Source organism: Orcinus orca, chromosome 16 (assembly GCF_937001465.1).
Source record: "Orcinus orca chromosome 16, mOrcOrc1.1, whole genome shotgun sequence".
Classification (NCBI taxonomy): domain Eukaryota; kingdom Metazoa; phylum Chordata; class Mammalia; order Artiodactyla; family Delphinidae; genus Orcinus; species Orcinus orca.
This window is the reverse complement of record NC_064574.1, coordinates 62418214-62435626: the sequence shown is the minus strand read 5'-3', so window position 1 is coordinate 62435626 and position 17413 is coordinate 62418214. Positions and strand designations below refer to the sequence as shown.

Below are 17413 nucleotides of genomic sequence, written 5' to 3'. Positions count from 1 at the left end.
GTAAAACCCAGCGGTCTTCTCACCGCATTTGGGATCAACCCCTAAGCCAGTACCATAGCCTATGAGATCCCTGCAAACACTTCTCCTACTTTATCTCCTCCTGTTCTCCCCACCTCTCACTCTACTCAAGCCATATGTGGCCCCTTGCTGCTCCATAAGAATGCCACACTCACCTCTACCTCAGGACCTTTGCACTAGCTGTTCCCGTGAAACGGAAAGCCCTTTCCCCACATTTGCACGCGGCTTACTCCCTCCTTTGACACAAATCTCTGTTCAGAGAGGCCATCCCTGACCACCAAACCTGCATCACCTCCCACAGTCACTCTCACCCTCATTTCCCTATTTAACCTCATCATCACACTAAGGCTCTTCAAAGTTTCTCAACAGTGTGTGTTTGACTCCCAACTCCCTGTGTCCCACACGGAATGTAAGTAGCACCAAACAAGGAGCCTGTCTATCTTGTTCCACTCTCTGAACCCCCAGGGCCTAAACTGCACTCAGCATATCAGCAGTAATCAACTGCATCTGCTGAACGAACCAACGAACGGCCAGGCCCATGATGAAGCTTCATGCTGTATAGCCAGTCCTCTTCCCACAAAGCCTCACTGCCAGCCCCTCCTACAACATCTGCAGCAACCGGCTCACTGGGTGAGCCCCACGGGACAGCACGGTGGGCATCCCCTGCCACCCAACGTGGGAAGGAGACGGAGCCAAGCAGTCAGCGAGGCTCGGGTAACTCAAGCTGAGGACGCAGCCTTCTCATCAGGAAGGAGGCTGCAGGCCAGGCCGGAGGAAACCAGAGACCCCACTTCTGCCTGAGAACCTCCAACTGGGTCACAGACATGGGACCCTGCCAGAGCCGTGTGTGCACAGAGCACCGGCCATCTCCTCACAACGCCCAACCACAGAGGCTCAAGCTCAATCCACCTCCCAAGGGACAACTTCTCCTCCGTCCGTGGCCACCCCGAACAGGCCACGGCACAGCCTCTCAAGTCCTCTGCTGATGTCCTGGTGGCCAGCACAGATGGCCCACATTCCCATCCACAGCCTCGGCCTGAGTGAAGACCTGGAACTGCTGCAGTGGGTGAGGAATCAGACCTAGAGCCTGGGCCTCTCTCCTGGGAGGCCAGCTGCTCTGCGGGGCCACACACCAGGCTGGGCTCTCGTCAGCCAGCTCTCTGAGGTGGACAACAGGCCCAACCCCGTAAAGACAACAGAAGTAATGACGCCGTCCCCTGCCACCAAATCCCTCGTGATTCCTCTTCCGGCCCCTCTGGACGCAGGATGCGTCTTATGTCAACGTCATGTCCTGGTTTAATCGGCAGCCATTTCTTTTTCTCACTGGTGCATAAAATAATGATGCATCGCACAACTGATGACGTCCTAGATTTGATGAAATAAGGTATGTGCTGGGGAGGCCCTGGCCTGATTCCCCAAATAACCCGATGACAGAGGTCGGGGTTGGCATGCAGCTCTCATCGGTGAGAGTCTGAAATCCTGGACACCGAGAGTGAACCCTGATGTAAACCACAGATTCGGGGTGACAATGCTGTGTCAATGTGGGCTCACGGGTTGCCACTAATGTGCCCCTCTGATGGGGGATGCTGACATCAGGGGAGGGGTGCACCTGTCTCTGCACCTTCTGCTCAGAACTGCTGTGAACCTAAAACTGCTCCAAAAAATAAAGGCTGTTGGAAAAAAAAAATCCAGTACAGCCCAAATCACTATCAAATGGGGGTTCTTAGGCTGAACACCTCAAGAAGTAGTTGATGTGGCGTGTTGAACCAAAACATTTAAAACAGCAAGAACGTTCAGGATGCCAGATGCTCGGAGAGAAGCAGGGAAAATGAGACTGACGCGGGAAGGGCAGCGTCACACAGCCAGGTACACGCGCGCCAAGGTCACGGCAAACAAAATGGTTCTCCCACTTGACATCTTTCTCTCTTCTTTCCTACCCAAATTGTCTTAGCTACACGTCAGACTCTACCCCATTCTGCAGATGAGCAAACCATGGCTCGGAGGAGGGAAGCAGCCCTCCCAGGGCCATGAAGCTAGCAAGAGGTGGAAGGATGGAGCTATGGGGTCGCCCCAGTGAGTGCCCAGCTTCCCCGGGGCAGGATGCTTGGCACTTACTTTCTGGACTTTGCACATTCCTTCTTCCAGTTCTTTACCAAAACGGGCACAACTTGTTCTGACGTGTCCTCCTTATTCAGGGACCAGAGGTCAGTGCTCTCCAGGGGTTGGCGGTAGCCCTGGACCATCATCCTGTGGCCGAAACACAAGGCGCGAGGCGATGAGAGTCAGAAGGAAGAGGACGACGACGACCCTCCCTGCCACCACGGCCATGCGACCGAAGGCGGCCGCAACTCAGGAATATCTCAATAAGGAATAATGGACATGTGGGCACATTAAATCATTATTGCTAATTTTACTGTTAGGTCACCCAGGAAAAATAGCCTCATTTTTAGAGATACATACAGAATATTTAGGAGGAATAGCAGGATGGCTCTAATTTACTTAAAAAAAATTTTTTTAAGGCGAATATGACAAAGCATTAACCATCGTTAAATCAGGTGATGAGTTTATTGAGGTTTATTAAACTAGTCTTTCCGGTTTGAATACTTTCATGATAAAAAGCAAACCTAATATTTTAACTTGTTATTTTGAAACATTTCAAACTCAGAGAAAAATCACAGGAATCTTACAAAGAATTCCTGTCTACCCTTCACCTAGTTCACGACTGTTAACATTTTAAGTGTGCTGTATCTGCCTCTGTCTCTAGATACATACATATGCAAACACATACAGGCAGAGCTCAGAGATGCTGTGGGTTCGGTCCCAGACCACCGTGATAAAGTGAATATTGCAATAAAGCAGGTCACAGGAATTTTTTGGTTTCCCATATTAAAGTTATGTTTACACTATCCTATAATCTATTAAATGTGCAATAGCATTATGTCTAAAAAAAACAACAGAGCTTAACTTAAAAATACTTTATTGCTAAAAAATGCTAAGCATCATCTGCACCCTCAGCGAATCCTAGTAATAACATCAAAGGTCATGGATCACAGATCACCATAATAAATATAATAATAATGAAAAAGTTTGAAGGATTGTGAGAATTACCAAAATGTGACACAGAGACACAAAGTGAGTGAATGCTGTTCCCAAAATGGCGCCAACAGACTCGCTTGATGCAGGGTTGCCACCAACCTTCAATTTGTAAAAGACACAGTGTCTGCGAAGCATAATAAAATGAAGTATTTCAGGGCTTCCCTGGTGGCGCAGTGGTTGAGAGTCCGCCTGCCGATGCAGGGGACATGGGTTTGTGCCCCTGTCCAGGAAGATCCCACATGCCACAGAGCGGCTGGGCCCGTGAGCCATGGCCGCTAAGCCTGCGTGTCCGGAGCCTGTGCTCAGCAGCGGGAGAGGCCACAGCAGTGAGAGGCCCGCGTACCGCAAAAAAAAAAAAAAAAAAAATGAAGTATTTCTTTTTTCTGAACCATTTCATAGTAGGTTGCAGACTCTACACATCTTTACCCCTAAATATTAGTGTGCATCCCCCTAAGAGAAAGGACGTGCTCTGATATAACCAGAGTACAATGACCAAAATCAGAAATACGAGCCTGGCTGGCGTGACCTACAGTCCATATTCAAATTACACTGTCCTAGCGCTGTTCTTTAACAGCAACTGAAAAATAGTTAAGTAAGACAAATATTAAATGGAAAAAAAAAACCCACAATGTTTGTAAAAAGTTTATAAAGACAAGGAAAAATGCTTGGGGGTTGGGGGAAGGATTTTAATAATCCCCAGTAGGATGCTGACAATGTAAAGAAAAAAATGTGCAAATAAAAGGAGGGCGAGAAGGGGGTGTATTGAGCTGTGGACGGCGGCTGCCTCTGGTGCTCTGTTGCTATTGGTCCACACTCTTAGCCACTTTTCCTACGGTGCACGGGCATTATTTTTCTCATGGGGGGAAACAATGCCAACAACAATAATTACACCTAATGCAAAAAAACAGCCAAATTCAAAGCTGAGCCAAGAGCGTGCAGCTTCTTGCCCAGGCCAAGCCGTCCACAGAGGTGCAAGCTGTTTAGGTTTATGCATTTATCACATGAACGTGGGGTCAGGGTGAGTGTCTCTGAGACCCCGGCCCAGGGGAGGCACACTCAGGACACAGCCCCATCGGAAAGGGCAAGGGAGGAAGAGCAGGGGCCCTAGTGGCACACTCATGGCCCAGCAGCCGCCCGAGGTTTGGGGACCAGGACTTACCCTGTGATCCACCAGAAGGTGATCCTGGAAAGGAAGGAGGCGCTGGATTCTGGGCAAGGATTCTAGTGGAAAGAAAGCACAGGGTGGGGAGCAAAGGGGAAATGAATGGTTAAACTTCTCATCTACGCCAGCTCTAGGCAGGGAGCAGCCAGCTGACTGCTCTTCCTCCCAGTGGACCAGCGGCCACTCTCACGCCACTGATTTTCACCCTGAAAGGGCTTCCCTCCTGAGCACCAGTGGCCTGGAAAGAAACACCTGGCAGCTCCTCCAGTTTTACCCGGTAACTGTTTCCTGAGTGTCTGCTATGTGTAAAAACGGTACAATGCGTCCCATACCTGCCTTATCTTATATCCCCACAGCAACCCAACAAACACGGCCCTACTGTTGTCCCTGCTTTAGTTCATTCATTTGTCCATTCAACAAATATTTATTGAGCATCTACAATGTGCCAGGCACTCAACGATGTACTAGCATGATCTCATATCCTCACAGAACCGTAAGTGTGGTACTACTAGTATTCCTATTTCTTTCATTCATTCATTCACTCATTCAACAAATATTTTCTGAGCACCTACTATGTGCCTGCCACCTGTACACAAATCTGGACAAACAGACATAACCCTAAACCAGGGCAATAACACCACCTGCTAACACTCTCTGCTAGCTAGCTCTGTTTTAAATGTTTTACACAAATTAACTCATTTAATCTTCATAACCACACTATGAAGTAGGTAAAAGCATCATCCTCATTTTGTAGTTAAAGAAACGGAGGGGCAGAGAAATGAAAAGACTTGCCCGGGGTGCCAACAGCTAGAAGCAGCGGAGATAGAATGTGAGCCCCAAACAGTCAGGGTCCGGAGAGAGACATTAATCAAACGATCACGTGAACAAGTACAAAACCGCAACTGTGACAAGGATCATACCCTGAAGGCAAGTCAATATTACCAGTGAGATCACTGGTATCTCACTGGGCTGATCTAGTTGACAGAGGTCACGAAAGGCGCCCCTGAGGAAGATGGTCAAGCTGGGGAAGGAACTCTACCATTTTTGTAACTTTTTGCGAGTCAAGTTATTTCAAAATAAAATGTTATTAAAAATTTTTAATTCCTTATCTTTCAGAGATACATATTGAAATGTTTACATGCGATGCAGGGTAAATAGTCCATGGCGTTCATTATACCATGCTGTCCACATTTGTACACATTTGAAAGTTTCCATCATGAAAATCTTCCCCAGTGAGTCAAACAAGAAGCCTGGGCTGAGAACCACCAGGTTTCACTCTGGGGGCCATGAGGCATGGGGAGGTTCCGGTCCTACCAGCCCGGGAATCATCTGGGGAGCTTTGTAAACACAGGTGCTGAGAGTCCCAGCCCAGACCAACTAGATCACTCTCTCTGGGGCTGGGGCCCTGGCATCAGTATGTCTTTAATCAGATGCAGCTGGCACACAGACCTACATTCTAAACAAACCTAAAGCCAGATGGCCCTGGGTTCAAATCCCAGCTATGCCATTTTCTAGCTGAATGACTTTGGGCAAGTCCTTTCACCCCAAAGTCTCAGTTTTCGCATCTGGGAATTGGAAGCGGTCAGTCCCACTGCTCAGCCTACCTCATGGGACTGCAAGGAGGGACAAGTGGAATGAGGTCCATGGGACCTCATTTTTCCAACCTAAGGCCGCAGCATTATTCCTGGAGCAGGTGGTGGTATTTGCTTTGTAGGCTGGCTTTTCTTCCGGAAGTGGGTGGGTTGTCACGGAATCGCAAATACACTTCAACTACAGCCCAGTTCCCTAAGGTGCTGGCAGAGAAGGGGATGGGGGCGGGATACAGCTGGCAATGACTCATTTATTTCTTAAGCAAATAATGAGGGAGGATCTGCTTATATGCCAGGAGGTGGCTAAATACATCCAAGACTGAGCTACGCAGGAGAGACAGTGAGGTCCCGGCCCCGTACTGCCTCTCGCCTCAGAAGAGAGGGACAGTAAGCAAACCAAGATGCAAATAAATATACAACTATACACGGTGAGAGCTGTGACAACAACAACAAAACAGGGTCCCGGTGGGGGTGGGAGCCAGGCTGGGGGGCGTCCATGGGTGAAGCAACATGAAGCAAGGTGGTTAGAGGGAGGTTTGAATCCCAGCCCTGCCACTTACTAACTGAGGGGCCTGGGCCAAGTTACTTGGTGATGATGAGATTAAATGAGATAAAACCTGTGAAGTACTTAGGCGACAGTTCCTGGTGCAGAGTAAAAGCTCAAGCAATGACATCAGCAGTATTAACATGAATACTAACGGTAAACACAGTAACAAGTCCGCCATTTCCTGCAGACCGTGACACACCAAGAACTGTACCAGACGCTTCACATCAGGGCTGGCAAAGTCAGGCCCACAGTCCGGCCACTTGCAAAATAGTTTTATTTGGACACGGCGATGCCCATTCATTTCCGTACTGTCCACATCTGCTTTTGAGCTACAGTGGCAGAGCTGAGTACTTGCGACCGAGACCATGTGCTCTACGAAGACTAAAATATCCACTATCTGCCTCTTTACAGAAAAAGTTGGCTGCCCCCTGCTTACATCAGACCTCACGACACCAAAGATGGCGATTCTTAAGGGGAGGAACTAGAACTCAAACGCGGGCCTTCTGCCTCCAAATCCAGCCTTCTTTCAGTCTTGGCATCAACACAGAGTCAGCCCTGCACAAAGAAGCCCAGCCAAGGGGGCGAGTGGGGGCTGAAGTGCAGCTGGTCCTGGGCCTGGGGGCGGCAGGACTGCATTGGCTGAAAGGACGCAGGGCCTTTCTCAAACTCATCCACCCAGAGAGGGCCAGATGCCTTTTTCTAACCTGCACAGAGGCCCGGTGCAAACTGTCAGGGTGTCAGGCTTATACACACAGGGGCCTCACAAATCCTGGCATTGTTTCAAAATCAGGCAAGCCCAGCTGTGGGTCAAGAACAAAGCAACCTAGACTTATCATGATCACTTTGTAAATGTATAGAAATGGCGGATCACTATGCCTACAGCATTGTAGGCCAATTATACTTCGATTAAAAAAAAAAAAAGGGACATGTAAACACAGAATTCAAACAGGTCTGCAGTGAACAATATTTACAATTGTTATAATGATGCAAACACTAATTACTGATGTAATTTAAAGTATGATAAAATTGGGGGGAGAGGATGAGGAAGGAGAGGTGGAGTTATTCAATCTTCATCTCAACATTTATAAAGTTAAAAACTGCTCTTTTGGGCATTCCCTGGAGGTCCAGTGGTTAGGACTCCACACTTTCACTGCTGAGGGCCAGGGTTCAATCCCTGGTCGGGGAACTGAGATCTCAAAAGCCACGCAGCACAACCAAAAAAAAAAAAAAAAAAAAACTGCTTTTTTCTTTTCCTTTTATTCGAGAAAACAGATGTTATTAACTAAACCAACTGTGGTAATCGTTTCACAATATATGTAAATGAAACCATCAATGCTGTTATACCTTAAGCTTAATCAGTGATGTATGTCGATTATTTCTCAATAAAACCGAAGGAAAAGAACAAAGCAACCTGTCAGCTACATAACTGAAGGTGAATTCATTCCCTTTGTACCCAGTTGTACCCAAATGGAGTCCTACCCCTAAGACCATAAGAAATGACGGCCCAGCGGGGAGAGACTAATCCTCACTCTGGCTAGTAAAAATCCCAGCCCCTGCGAGAAAATGCACCCTCCAGATGCAGTAAGGCTGGATCAGCAACGTGAACACTTCAGCTTCTACTGTGCACAATCCAGGAGCCTCCTTAAGCTCGGCTCCCCACCGCTCCTCCCTCCTCTGGACCCAGATCCAGATGTTCAGATAATCAGAAGTCACATTGGGCAGACACCGGCTCCTGTCACCAGCACAGATAAAAAATTACATCAGTTTGGGAGCTGGTTTCTGGAAGTCCCTATCTGACATGAAAGGCCTCATGTGATAACAGACAATTAGAGTTCCGAAGTAGTCAAGAACTGATAATTAAAGAAAGAAGGAAAGGGACTTCCCTGGTGGCACAGGGGTTAAGAATCCACCTGCCAATGCAGGGGACACGGGTTCGAGCCCGGGTCTAAGAAGATCCCACATGCTGTGGAGCAACTAAGCCCACACGTCACAACTGCTGAGCCTGTGCTCTAGAGCCCTCGAGCCACAACTACTGAGCCCACGTGCCGCAACTACTGAAGCCCGCGCGCCTTAGAGCCCGTGCTCCACAACAGGCGAAGCCACTGCAATCAGAAGCCCGCTACGAAGAGTAGCCTCAGCTCGCCGCAACTAGAGAGAGCCCATGCACAGCAATGAAGACTCAATGCAGCCAAAAATAAATTAATAAAATAAGAAAGAAGGAAAAAAAAAAAAAAAGAGGCCGCTGGACAAGGATCCAGGCAGCGTTCCATTCAACCAAAACCAAGCAGAACTGGAAAAGACAGGGCTGCTGGCTGGGGGCTTCCCGGCCTCTGAGACTGAAATGGAGTAACTCCTGTCCCAGGAGGAAGGAGGATTGTTAACTGATCCCCCATTTGGTTAGAAACAAGAATAATTCAGGGCTTCCCTGGTGGCGCAGTGGTTGAGAGTCCGCCTGCTGATGCAGGGGACACGGGTTCGTGCCCCGGTCCAGGAAGATCCCACATGCCGCGGAGCGGCTGGGCCCATGAGCCATGGCCGCTGAGCCTGCGCGTCCGGAGCCTGTGCTCTGCAACGGGAGAGGCCACAACAGTGAGAGGCCCGTGTACCGGGGAAAAAAAAAAAAAAAAAAAGAAACAAGAATAATTCAGACAGGCCCTGGCTGAAGGCGGAGGAAGAGGAGCAGGGAGGTTCATGCAGAGAGCTGCATTCTTTGGCATCTCTACCTGGTGCAGGTAATTTGGCCTGAAACTATGAGGTTTAAACTAATTTGGTACACAGCCCCCCAGGCACTGGTTCTCTGAGAACTGGTCACCCGTGACCACAAGGCACTCTGAGGACCTTTGTCTGGGCCCTCAGCATTCTGGCCTTTCTGTCAGAAACTCTCTGGGTCCTCACCCACCTTTTCTGGTTTTGATTCTACTTTTAGTTCAGTTTTCTGCCAGTTACTCCAGCAGTAAGGGACGCGTAAGCAGCACTGTAGCTCAGACCAGGGGTTCTGAAACCTGGCCCCATCACCAGCATCCACGGTGCCTGGCAGTTTGTTAAAAACAGAAAGGCTTAGGCCCCACCCAAACTGACTGACTCAGAAGCTCTGGGGGTGGGACCCAGCAATGATCTGTGTTTTAACAAGCCCTCCAGGTGATGCTGATGCAGGCTCTGATGTGAAGGGCTCACCTGGTGGAAGGGCTCCCAGTCCAGCCCTGTCAACTCAGGCGACACTACACCACCCTGAACCTCGGTGTCCTCATCTATAAAATGGGGGGAGACTCACAGTTCCGCCTCAAAGTTGGGTTGCCGTGAGGATTAAATAAGTTAATTTTATTTATTAACACAAGGCTGCTATCGTTATTATTGGCTGGAACCACCTAAACGTCGGACAATAAGAAATCCGTTGGTACAGCATGTTACACTAGTGTCCTTTGTTGGCCCTGCCGCTTCTCAGCTGTGTAAAGCTCCTCCGGGTGCAGGACCACAACTTCTTCTACTGCAGCACACACGATGTGTGCTTTGCCCATGAACTTGTCCGATTTCTCTTCCTGGTTTTTGATGCTCTGCTACACACAGGGTCACTGTTCAGGCCAGCCTTCCTCTCAACCTGCCTGGACTCTGGCAATGGCTTTCCTAAAGTGTCACCAGCCTCATGCATCCTCCTTTCAGCAAGAGACCCAACCAAGCAGAAGTCCACACAGTACCCAAACACCCACAAGTTCCATCGTACCGCTGGACCTCTGGACATGCTGCTTCCACCACCAGGAGCACCTTCCCATCCACCCTCCAAGCCTTCAACATTACGGGAGGGGATGGAGGCATCCCCTCATTCGGATGGTGGCTCTGGCCCCCCAGGCTGAGTGCAGGACTGCTCCTCGGGCACCCGCAGCCCCCAGCACTCCCCTGTCTTGGAACCCCACTGTCCATCCCGCAGCAGCAGCTTATTTGCCCGCCGCCTCCTCCATCTTTCCTAAGGGGCGGTCAATGTCGGTTCGTTTCTAGGTGCTCCGAGCCCAGCGGAGCCCCCGGCACAACGCCGAATCACTAAATGGCCGAAAGCATAACGGAGAAAGGAATTAAAAATGGAGTTTTCGATGCTCTCATTAAAGGTCTAGGCCCAGCAGTTGCCTCTGGGCTGCAAAGGGTAGAGACTGACCATGAAGGGGCAGGAGGTCCGGGACTTTCTGGGGTCCTGGGAATGTTCTGTATATCAATAGGGGTTTGAGTTACTCATTTGTCAGAACTCATCAAATGGTAACTTAAGATTCAGGAATGTCACTATGTAAATTTACTTAAAAAAAAAAAACGAACCATAAAGAGATATTGAGCTCTGGCTAATGATTTGCACAGTGGAGTGTGTGAATGAAGGATACTAATGTATTTCAAGGTCACTTTTAAATACCAAAAATCTTAGCCGGCTGGCTGACTAGATAGATCTGTGATAAAGCAAATTTAGCAAAATGTTAACTTGTAAAATACAGTTGGTGGGTAGATGGGGAGTACTCGCTGTGTCTTTCAACTTTTCTGTAGATTTGAAATGTTCACAGTAAAATACGAACAGGATTAAAAATACCTCTTACACCAAATGAGCTGAGCAATTTTTAAGAATTTGCTAAACCAGTGCTTTCCAACCATGAACCACCCAGGGATCTTGTGAAAATGAGACCCTGACTCAACAGGACTTGGCAGGCCTGAAACTCTGCATTTCTAATGAGCACCTGAGGGATGCTGATGCTGCCGGTCTGAGGACCCCACTTTGAGAACTGAGGGTCTACTATCTGCCACATTTGCCCCTGATGCCCCCAACTGCCAACGGCAACCCCGTCCCTGCATCCTAAGCGGTAGCCTCAGGGCCAGCAAGATCAAAGCACTAGAGGCTGGGGACAGGTGACAGCCTCAGAAAGCCTGCGAGGCCCACTCAGCCAGGCCCCACCTGATGCACAGAGGGGAGCAGCCCTGCCAGGAAGCAGGGCCAGGACACAGCTCTGAGTCACACATCAGGCACGGGGCCAGCTGGGGAGGACGACAGCTCGGTGACTCAGCGGAGGGAGAAGGTCAGCACTGCCGGCCCCCAGGCTGGCCCCGCCTGACCCTGGGCTTGGCTGACTGCTCTGAGGACAGGTGACATGGGACTGCTGCTCTGAGGGTGGGACAGCGACAGGGACTGGACTCACCCCATCTTCCGGCTCCACTGTGATGTGAGCCCTGAGGGTGACGGGGAGACAGCAGAGGTGACACCTAGCAGCGTCCTCCTCCCCAGGTCACAGGCCTCAGCTCCGGGGCAGGGAGGCGGGTGCGGCCAGCATCAAATCGAGCCTCAACCCATTTTCAAGAACAGGACACTGACATGGGCATATACACACTAACAAACGCAGTAAGGTAGATAGCTAGTGGGAAGCAGCCGCATGGCACAGGGATATTGGCTCAGTGCTTTGTGACAGCCTGGAGGGGTGGGATGGGGAGGGTGGGAGGGAGGGAGACGCAACAGGGAAGACATATGGGAACATATGTTTATGTATGACTGATTCACTTTGTTATAAAGCAGAAACTAACACACCATTGTAAAGCAATTATACCCCAATAAAGATGTTAAAAAAAAAAAAAAAAAGAACAGGACACTGAGGTCTTGAAAGGAGGAGCGACTTGCCCAAAGTCAGATCCAGAAGTCACATAACCTGATTCCCAGCCTTCATCTCGACTGTAGTCACACAGTCTGCTGACCTGCTTAAAGGGACGATAGCTTCCTGGGGGCATGCAGTAGATGGTACTTTCCAAAGTTGGCCAGGAATCACCTGCCATCTCACATGCTCTTCTTACAATGAGACCTGGCCGCTCCCCCATCTAGAGGTGGGGGCCTGTGTGCGCCCACCCCTTGCACCCAGAAGACCTTCGTGGTTCCCTCAATCAGAAGAGGGTGGCAGGAGTGACTCTATGTGACTCTGGGACTAGGTCCTAAAAGGTGACACAGCTTCCACCTCATGCGTGCTCACTCTTAGAGACCAGCCGTCACGCTGTGAGGAAGCCCAGGCAGCTCGGGGAGACCAGGTGGGGCTGTCAACCCTGGCTGAGGCTCCAGCCAGAGGCCAACGCGCTAACCACCCGACACGTGAGCAAGGACCCTAAGTGAAAACCACCCAGCTGAGCCCAGCCAACGCCCGGGCCTGTGAAACATAACAAAGTACTGTTGCTGTTTTATGCCACTAAATTCAGGGTGGTTTGTTACGGAGTAACAGATAAGCGTAGCAGGGCATGGACCACACTTTTTCACATACTGCTGTGTCCCCAGAACGAAGCGCAGTAAAAAAACGGTGCTTAATAAATATCTATTGGAAGAATAAATGGGACGCAGGTGAAATTAAAGCCCAGGGTCTGCCTGACTCCAAAATGAGGCTCTCCTTCCATTACCATGTTGCCTCCACCATCAGATTCAGGCTGTAAGTCAAGACAACCTCTTTGAGCCTTGAGTCCCACAAGAGAAAAGGAACAGCTGGGAGAAGAGTCGGGGTACCCGGGCAGAGAAGGCCCCACACCCCAGAACTGCAGAAAGCACAATGGGAGGAGGAAGGCAGCTCTTTGAGACACCCCGAGGCACACACACCCAGGAGAGAAGAGACAGGAATTCTATCCAGATCCCAGAGGGGACCAGAAATCAGAAATTCCCCATAAAGCATCAGGGACCGTCCAGTGGGAGAGGCTGCTTCTCAGGCCCCACAGGGAGCCTGAAGAGTCAGGAGATCCCCACGTGGGCCTGTCCGCCTCCCCTGGGCTCGGTTTACCCCCAGAGCACCCCAGGGTCTGCAGTCACTCGGGGGGGTATGACTTGTTCAGTGTGATCCCCTTCTCCACAGAACAGCCTGACACCTAATGTTTCTGATGGGGACACTCCACTGTCACACACCCACACCCGTGCACACAAACACCTATGAACAGCAGACGTGAGGGCCGGAGACATCTTAGCTCCTCCTCTGTGCCAGCCGGGGGCTGGATCCCCTGGGTGCTCACGCATGGCTGCTGCCCTTGTGAACTTTATACACATGCAAAACACACTCACATGAACACACAAAAACACACATGCACACACTCATACACATCTACATGCAAGACATGTAAACATATGTGCATGCACGTACACACACCACACACACACACACCCCTATGTGCACAAACACACATATATACACACATTCACAGACACACATACACACTTGTCTAACTTCTCCAACCCAGCTCCTCCCAGAGCAGGGAGATGAGAAAATGGGGCCTCTCTGAACACACTCTAGGGCACGGGTTTCTGAAACTTACACTGGGAGCATCCGTCACCTCCTCCAGGCTGATGCCCCACAGATCCTTTCATCACCCACAAAAGCAGCCTCAGCCTTTTGCTGAGGTTCAGGCCAAACCCAGCAGAACCACAGCTGAAAACTGCTCCCACTGCAATTTCATCCGTTAGCAGCTGACTAACCATGAACAAAGCATCAAATGAACGCTCCAAAGGCTTCCCATCCCTCTCAAAATAAAATCCAAACAGCCCCCCCGGCCCATAGGTGACTGTCCCGGCTCTCAGAGGCCATCCCTCAGCCCCCTCCTGCCTCTCGCTTCTCCAGCCACACTAGCCTTTCCTGCTGTTCCGGCGACATTCACGGCAGCTCTGCCCCAGGGCCTTTGCACTTGCCACCCCTCTGCCTGGAACCTCTTTCCCTGGGTATCTGCTTGCCTGGCTCCCTCACTCCTTCAGGTCTCTGCTCCAATGAGGTTTCCTGGAGGCGGGGGGGAGGCAGGCTTCCCTGATGGCTTTTATCAAAACCACACACGACCCCAAACCATCATCTCTACCTCCTTTCCCCACTATTCTTCCCAGCCTTTACCACCACCTGACTGATAGGATATATACTTGGCTCCTGGGTTACTGTTTGTGCCCCTGCCCATGAAAACATAAACCTCAAGTGGCAATAACTCTGCTTTATTCACTGCTACAGCCCTGTGTCCAGATTGAGGCCTGGCACTCAGCACTAGACAGAAGGAGGGAGGGAAGAAAGGGGAGGAATGAGGAAGGCAAAGAGGATGGACGGAGGCAGAGAGGGAGAAAGAAGACAGGCAAGGGTGATAAATAACCGTGTTCACTTTCCTGCTACCAGCAGAAGGGCGGCCATCCCCACCCGGTCCACTCAGATCCTTCTACACAAGCAGGATTTCCCTCAAGCGGACGGAAGAGACCCAGGGTCTCAAACTCAAACCCCCCATGGGCCAGGCACGTACACAGGTGACGGAAGCAAGACTGTCTAATGAAGCAGGGAGTGGTGAGGACTGTGGAAGGAAACCAGGGCAATGCTCCTCAAATCTGGCCAACCGCTGCCATGTGGGATAACAGCCCTACTGCTGCCAGAACTTCTCATTTTTCCAGAAAATCTGGACAGTTTGAACTTATATGAAATTTCCTGATTTTTAAAAGTTCACTCGCACTGTCTAAAACCACTATGCCAACCAAATGAGACAACGGGCTGGAAAACACAGCAGTTAACAACTGTGAATCAGATTCCCTCCTTAAATCCCCAGAGCCACGTCTACGGCTCAGTTTTTCCAACGGTAAAGTGGAGAGGATAATGTTACGTATTGCCAGGTGTTCAGGGAAGACAGAAGGAGCTCCTAGATGGACGATACTGGCTCAAATCAACGTTAGCTGGCACTGTGCATTCTCTCTTGCATACGCACATGCACACACGTGTCTGTGCTCATCTGTGATCACACTTACGGGATCGTGGATGGTTTCGGAGAACAGGGGTGAGCGGTCTGAGAAGCAGGACAACACAAGCTGGATCAGCACGAGGGAGAAGTAAATGTAGAAAGTGACATCGCGAAAGACGTCGACTTGGGCATCCTGAATGAGAGGGAGGGAAGGAGGAAGAAAACATCACTTTCTGGAAGCAACCTGCGGAGGCTGGGGGAGCAGACAGCAGGAGGCCCACTCTCTCAGCCTGCAGGCCTGACGGCAAGCTTTCCCACCCTGACCCTACCCCCTGCAAGATAACAGAAGACAAGCAGTTACGTCACAGCCTGGTCCACACTGCCTGGTCCAGGCAGCCGACACAGCGGAGGAGCCCCAGGCTTGGGAGTAGCACAGACCTACCTTCAAGGCCTGACTCTGCTCATTCTGGCCATGGGACTTAACCTCTCTGTGCGTCAGTTTCCCCATCTACAGACAGACCAGTGGTTCTCAAGTGGGCGTGACTTTGCCTCCCGGGGAACATCTGGTAGTGTCTAGAGACACTTCTGTTCAGGAGTGGGAGGCTACTGGCACTGCCCCGCACATCCGACAAGCACAGGACAGTCCCACAAAACAAAGATGTCTTGGGCCCCAAATGTCAATGAGTGCTGAAGCTGAGAGACCCTGTCAGGGTAATTGTGAGAAGTCAGTAAGATTATTCACGGAAACGACTCAGTCCCCGGCCTGGCACTTTGTAAACACCAACTCAATAAATGTCAGCTGCCTGCAATGTACACTGCAGGTGCTCAACAAACATTCAGTTACTCTTCCTTCCTTTGCCTGATGCCAGTTCCTGATTAGCCCGAAGGTGACAGGGAACCACGTGACAGTCTGAAAGAGCACGCTCTTCTGAATCCCTAGGAGCAGCGGATGGCAGCCAACGAGAGCCACTTCCCAGCCAGAGCAGCACCAAGGCAAAGTGGGGACGAGTCTAGGGTCCCCAAGCCACCACCCTGCAAACATTGCTCCTTGCTCTGCTCTGTTCCAGACAATAGACACTGAGCGCCAACCTGCCTGGCTGTTACCGCTGACAGAGGTTCAGAGGGTGGCGTGCATCTGCCTGTAGCTCCTGCCCGAGAGCTACACAGACACATGGGGCCCTGAGGAAAGAAGGTTCTAGAACAAAGGTTGCACAGGCGAGGGAAATCCTCAGGAAAGAAGCTGGGCCCGTGCAGTAGCCATCCCCTGGTTCCCATGGAAACGCATGATCTCCACAAAAGCCAGAAGGAACAAGCATCTTCCAGGAGATGCTGACGGAAGACGCAAAATGAGGCCACCACTTACCTCTTTTAAGGCAGTCATGATTTTGGATCTCAGGATGGCCAGGGCACACAGTAGGGCTATAAGCCAGAAAGTGAGCATGATTCCTGAGGACTGAACTCCCCTCCTTCTCTCGATCTGAATTAAAAAGGTAGCAAGCAGCTGGAAGAGAAAAGCATACAACAGGAGTCGTCAGGAGAAGGCCAGGCTCCCAAGGCTCCCACAGTCCAGAGTCTGGCAGATGCAAGGCCTGGAGGAGGGCTGCTGTCGGGCGTGGGAAGCACTGGGAACAGCCTGGGAAGGACCTGGCTCCAGTCCCAGCTCTGCTCTCGCCTTGCTGGGTGACCCTGGACAAGTCACCGAACCTCTCTGAGCCTCTGCTGCCTTGTCTGCAAAATGGGGATGACAACAGTATCCAACTCAAGAGCCGTGGGAATCTAACAGACCAGGTACAGACCCAGGACAGGATGGAAAAGTCAGGGGAAAGCTCAGTTTACGACAGAGATCAGCACACTTTTTCTTAAACAACCGGAGAGTAAATATTTTAGGCTTTGTGGGCCATGGAGTTTCTTTCACAACTACTCAAGTCTGCACTGCAGTGTGAAAGCAGCCTTACACGATACATGAAAGAGTGGACACGGCTGTGTGCCAATAAAACTTTATTTACAAAAACAGGTGGCAGGCCGACCCTCGATTTAGATCAGGAAATCCAGCCCTGATACTGACTGGTTCTTGTGCCTTGGGCATCAGTGGTTAACTGCTCCCCTTTATTGAGCTTCTCTTATCTCCGCCACACAGGAGGCATTCACACGCACCGACTCGGTGCAGCCTGTTTTCAACTGTCTTCAACCCCAGTTTGCAGATCAGGAAACTTACTTAACCTGCTACTGTCACACGCCTGTCTTCAGGAAACTTCATTAGAACAACCGTGGTGGGAGGATTGGGATTTTATTTCATTCCTGATACCCGGAGCTATGACTTCCATTTTACAC

General features: G+C 50.4%; 1 protein-coding gene across 5 annotated transcripts in view; it reads right to left on the bottom strand.

Annotated features, from left to right (window-relative positions):
* The window catches only part of ABCC1 (ATP binding cassette subfamily C member 1), a 133700-nt gene that overhangs the window by 73355 nt on the left and 42932 nt on the right, over positions 1–17413 (bottom strand). For 4 of the 5 annotated variants that reach the window (XR_007472257.1, XM_049699592.1, XM_049699594.1 and 1 more), the window contains exons 4-7: positions 16446–16583; positions 15150–15275; positions 4274–4335; positions 2134–2265 (exon numbers count right to left, since the gene is read on the bottom strand). Coding sequence is in view for 4 of the 5 variants with exons in the window: in XM_049699592.1 (XP_049555549.1) it covers positions 2134–2265; positions 4274–4335; positions 15150–15275; positions 16446–16583 (458 nt within the window). In the remaining variant the exon portion in view is untranslated. Of the gene's footprint in view, positions 1–2133; positions 2266–4273; positions 4336–15149; positions 15276–15524; positions 15733–16445; positions 16584–17413 lie in introns of those variants that run through there. The other variant, XM_049699593.1, reaches the window with a different exon arrangement.